At 48.9% G+C, this 5,301-nt stretch overlaps 1 protein-coding gene across 1 annotated transcript; it reads left to right on the top strand.

The window, feature by feature from the left end:
• Positions 1 to 842: 842 nt before the first annotated feature.
• Positions 843 to 5,067, top strand: LOC123744669 (thymosin beta). Its single transcript, XM_045724146.1, has 3 exons — positions 843 to 1,102; positions 3,129 to 3,233; positions 3,838 to 5,067. Exons 2-3 carry the CDS (start codon positions 3,134 to 3,136, stop codon positions 3,873 to 3,875), a joined length of 138 nt encoding a protein of 45 aa, XP_045580102.1. The 5' UTR covers positions 843 to 1,102; positions 3,129 to 3,133; the 3' UTR covers positions 3,876 to 5,067.
• Positions 5,068 to 5,301: the final 234 nt, after the last annotated feature.

Genomic DNA, 5,301 nt, shown 5'->3' with positions numbered 1-5,301 from the left:
CAATGCAATTGAGAATCTGTGGTATGACTTAAAGATTGCTATACACCAGCGGAACCCATCCAACTTGAAGGAGCTGGAGAAGATTTGCCTTGAAGAATGGGCAAAAATCCCAGTAGCTAGATGTGCCAAGCTTATAGAGACATACTCCAAGAGACTTGCAGCTGTAACTGCTGCAAAAGGTGGTTCTACAAAGTATTGACTTTGGGGGGTGAACAGTTATGCACGCTCAAGTTTTCAGTTTTTTTTCTTATTTCTTGTTTGTTTCACCATCAAATATATTTAGCATCTTCAAAGTGGTAGACATGTTGTGTAAATCAAATTATACAAACCCCCACATTTTTTTATTTATTTCATGTTGTAAGGCAATAAAATAGGAAAAATGCCAAGTGGGGTGAATACTTTCTCAAGCCACTGTATGTACTATTCCCTATATAGTGCACTACTTTTGTTCAAAGCACCATTGGCCCTGGTATAAAGGGAATAAGGTACCATTTTGAACAAAAACATTAAAAAGATGGAAAAAGATCAGAAAACTATATACTGTACAGACAAATTACAGTATTTAGAAAATTACATTATGTATTATAAAAACCAATGTAATTATTTTACTAAATTGTTATGAAAAATAAATAAATAATGGTATTTGAGACATTCAAGTGTTACGTCATCTGTCCCTGACCTCAGAATGCCAATTCCCCAAAATCACCTCAGCGCATTGATTAAATAATGCATCATACACTATCTTAATGAGTAGCACAGCATGACAGCTTGCTATTGGTTGTCTCTTCCACCAATGTCTTCCCTGGAGAACATGAATATTAAATAGATGAAGAAAGAGAAAGGAGACGCCAGACTTATCGTCTCTCTCTCGCTCTCTCTTTTTGCTCCCTACCAATCTTCTAGTGCTTCCTCTCTCCCCCTCCCTCTTAGCTTCTCCCTCCTTCCCTCTTCCCTCCTCCCTCCTCCCTTATTCTGTCTTAAACCCACACTCTTGTGCAGACCTAGACGTGCAGACACCCGAAGACACTCACAGCCTTGTCTACCTCCCTCTCTTTCCATCCTTGCCCCGACGGATTAGACCACACTGCTGTGTGTAACAAAGGTAAGCCTCAGTCTCTCTCCTCTCTCTCGTTCCTCTCTATCTCTCTCCATCTTTATTTATTTAGCTTTGTTTCTGTGTACTGAAACAAAAGATCTGGGGTGTGGCTGAACACTGAAGACTGAAGTGTACTGATCTGATGGAAGGATGGAAAGAACAAATTAATGGAAAGATGGAGGAATAGATGGATGGGGCTGAGGTAGGGCTGGGATAGGGCTGATGCTCTGGTGGGGCTGGGGCTGAGGTAGGGCTGGGATAGGGCTGATGTAGGGCTGAGGTGGGGCTGAGGTGGGGCTGGTGTAGGGCTGGTGTAGGGCTGAGGTGGGGCTGAGGTGGGGCTGGTGTAGGGCTGAGGTAGGGCTGGGGTAGGACTGGGGTAGGGCTGGGTTAGAGCTGGGCCTGAGGTAGGGCTGAGGTAGGGCTGGGGTAGGGCTGGGGCTGACGTAGGGCTGGGGCTGAGGTAGGGCTGACGTAGGGCTGGGCCTGGGGTAGGGCTGGGGCTGACGTAGGGCTGGGCCTGGGGTAGGGCTGGGGCTGAGGTAGGGCTGACGTAGGGCTGGGCCTGGGGTAGGGCTGGGGCTGGGGCTGAGGTAGGGCTGGAGCTGAGGTAGGGCTGGGGCTGGGGTAGGGCTGGGCCTGGGGTAGGGCTGGGGCTGAGGTAGAGCTGGACTGGACTGCGGCTGACATGGAACTGGGGTAGGGCTGGGGCTGAGGTAGGGTTGTGCTGGGGCTGAGGTAGAGTTGGGGCTGAGGTAGGGCTTGGGCTGAGGTAGGGCTGGCGCTAAGGTAGGGCTGAGGCTGAGGTAGGGCTGGGGCTGAGGCTGAGGTAGGACTGGGCTATGAAAGGGGCAATGATGGCCAGGACTGCATTTGATCATTGTGGAACAGCGCTGAGACTCAGGAGGAGAAAAGACGGCAAGGATGCAGAGATCTGAGAGAGAGAGATCTGAGAGAGAGAGAGAGAGAGAGAGATCTGAGAGAGAGAGAGATCTGAGAGAGAGAGAGAGAGAGAGAGAGAGAGATCTGAGAGAGAGGGAGGGAGGGAGAGAGAGAAAGAAAAAAGAGAAAGAGAGAACAAAAGAGAGAGTGAGAGAGAGAGAGAAAGAGAGAGAGAGAGAGACTGCAGAGGGAGAGAACAAAGAGACCAGCTTCAGTAAATGGAGAGAGAGGGGGGGAGGAAGGAGGGAGAGAGAGAGATGGTGTCAGAATGATAGCGTGTGTGTAGGCATGTGGAAAGGTGGCATGATGGACCCGAACACATGTGGGGGCGGCTGCAGCTCACGTGTGTGTGTGTGTGTGTGTGTGTGTGTGTGTGTGTGTGTGTGTGTGTGTGTGTGTGTGTGTGTGTGTGTGTGTGTGTGTGTGTGTGTGTGTGTGTGTGTGTGTGTGTGTGTGTGTGTGTGCGTGTTTAGCATATCTCATGGTGGACACACTCCCTATATCTACTAGGAACTAGAATGGCAAAATTCACATATTCATCATCTTCTGTGTTCAACACGATGGCATACACATGAACAGTAAATATTTTACCAACGCTCCCTACTCAAGATTCTGCCTTGTGTGTAGCTCGTTTATCAGCAAAGGTCAAATAACTGACACAAGGATTTCTCTCAATTCTAAAAGCTTTAACATGAGCAAGGTATTGTGTTTCATTTGAAAACAGCATCACATTTTGTAAAAGCAGAATATTTCAGGTCATCTCTCCCTCTCTTCCTCTCTCTCCTTTTCTCTCCCTCCCTCATTTCCTCCCTTTCTCGCTCCATCTCGCTCTCCCTGCTCCCTCTCTCTCCCTGCTCCCTCTCTCTCCCTGCTCCATCTTTCTCCCTGCTCTATCTCTCTCCCTCTCTCTCCATGCTCCATCTCTCTCCCTGCTCCATCTCCATCCCGGCTCCATCTCTCTCTCTCTCTCTCTCTCTCTCTCTCTCTCTCTCTCTCTCTCTCTCTCTCTCTCTCTCTCTCTCTCTCTCTCTCTCTCTCTCTCACTCTCCCTGCTCCATCACTCTCCTTGCTCCCTCTCTCTCTTTCACAGCAACAATGTCTGACAAACCTGACCTGACAGAGATCGCCTGTTTCGACAAGACCAAACTGAAGAAGACTGAGACGAAAGAGAAGAACCCCCTGCCAACCAAAGAGAGTGAGTGATCACGGCAGTGTGGTGTGTGTGTGTTTTAAGGGTGTGGTAAGGGAAGGGTTCATTCTGCCTCTGCAGTGCTCTTCCTTCTCTCCCCCCCTCTCTCTCTCTCTCTCTCTCTCTCTCTCTCCCTCACCCTCTCTCTCTCTCCCCTCTCTATCTCACTCTCTCCCCCTCACTCTCTCTCTCCCTCTCTCTCTCCCCCTCCCTCCCTCTCTCTCTCCCTCTCTCTCTCTCTCTCGCCCTCTCTCCTCCTTCCTCTCTCTTGCCCCCCCCTCTCCCCCCATCTCTCTCCCCCCTCTCTCTCTCTCCCCTGCCATCATCTTAGCAGCTATAGGTGTTGTCAGTTCTACTGCTGTCAACCTTCCTCTGGCTCTGCAGTATACAAACACTTCTTTACTACAAATCACTGAATCAGCAGCATCACTCTCTCCCTATAGGCCCAGGTCAAAGTAGTGCACTATTTAGGGAATAGGGTACCATTTGGGATGAACTCTGTATTGTCTCTGCAACACAACCACACACCACCGGAGCCCAATTCACATTCTCCCTCCCCAACATCTCCACCACATGTATACAGTATGTGTCTTGCTGTCTTCTGTTTCAGCCATTGAACAGGAAAGGAAAGGGGATGCCACTCCTTGATGTGAATGGTGAAGAAGAGGAGAAGAGGAGGAGAGGAAAACAGCAGAGGAGACAGAGATGCCACCAACAAAATCACTTTGTTTTGTCTGTCTGTCAGTATTCTACTTTAAGCCACTTTGTGTTGTATAATAGGGTGCTGTAGGGCACCAGGAGATGCAGTAGTGGAGGAGGGTACATGGGATGCATTCCAAATGGCACCTTATTCCCTATATAGTGCAATACTTTTGACCTGGTCCACTCTATAGGGAATATGGTGCCATTTGAGACACAGCATGTCATCTTCACAGGGGTCTATCTTTCATTAGGAGGATGGAGTTGTAACATGGCTGCCAGGATGATTCTGTTTTAAATAACAAGTACTGGGCCAGAAACCCTCTACCCTCTAGACTTCACCCTTTTACTCCCTAGCCCCTACACCCTAGGCTTTACTCCCTTACTCCCTAGCCTCTAACCCTCTTACTCCCTAGCCCCTACACCCTAGACTTTACTCCCTTACTCCCTAGCCTCTAACCCTCTTACTCCCTAGCCCCTACACCCTAGCCTCTAACCATTTTACTCCCTAGCCCCTACACCCTAGCCTCTAACCCCCCTACTCCCTAGCCCCTACCCCCTAGTCTCTAACCCCCTTACTCCCTGGCCCCTACACCCTAGCCTCTAACCACCTTACTCCCTAGCCCCTACACCCTAGCCTCTAACCCCCCTACTCCCTAGCCCCTACCCCCTAGCCTCTAACCCCCTTACTCCCTGGCCCCTACACCCTAGCCTCTAACCATTTTACGCCCTAGCCCCTACACTCTAGCCTCTAACCTCCTTACTCCCTAGCCCCTATACCCTAGCATCTAACCCCCTTACTCCCTAGCCCCTACACCCTAGCCTGTAACCCCCTTACCCCCTAGCCCCTACACCCTAGCCTCTAACCCCCTTACTCCCTAGTCCCTACACCCTAGACTCTAACCCCCTTACTCCCTAGCCCTTATTTCCTATCGTATACCCATCCAAACCACTCAGAAGTACCAAGGGTAGGGGCTAAGGGCTAGGGGGTTGTTTCTTAATCAGTCAGCTTTGTTGTTGAACACCAAACCAAGTCAGGCATCCAGGCTAAGAGGGGAAGGTGGGGGGATTATTGAGATGTTTTCATATTTCACTTTTTACTTTTCTTTATGAAATAAAGACAAAATGGTATAATAAAAAACGACCGATTTGGGTGTGACTTTCTCTGACGATGAATGAGAATAAGATAGTAGTCTGAAGGGGGGTATGGACAGTCCAAACTGAGAATATAACAATGTACCACATTACACTACCAATACAATACATTTAATTATGAAATAATACATGATTCTTGAGTGGATGGAATGATCATGGCAATAGTGGGTATTTGCAGACAGTTTGGCCCAGTAGAGGGAGACAGAAGTTAAATCAGCAC

Source organism: Salmo salar, chromosome ssa09 (assembly GCF_905237065.1).
Source record: "Salmo salar chromosome ssa09, Ssal_v3.1, whole genome shotgun sequence".
Taxonomy (NCBI): Eukaryota; Metazoa; Chordata; class Actinopteri; order Salmoniformes; family Salmonidae; genus Salmo; species Salmo salar.
Note: the sequence above shows the minus strand (reverse complement) of the source record. Positions and strands in the feature narration are given on the sequence as shown.

Excerpts from the sequence above, each read along its gene's own strand:
- LOC123744669 (XM_045724146.1), top strand. The coding sequence starts at position 3,134 with ATGTCTGACAAACCTGACCTGACAGAGATCGCCTGTTTCGACAAGACC. Across the intron at positions 3,234-3,837 it reads CCCCCTGCCAACCAAAGAGA|CCATTGAACAGGAAAGGAAA; the intron begins GTGAGTGATCAC and ends CTTCTGTTTCAG.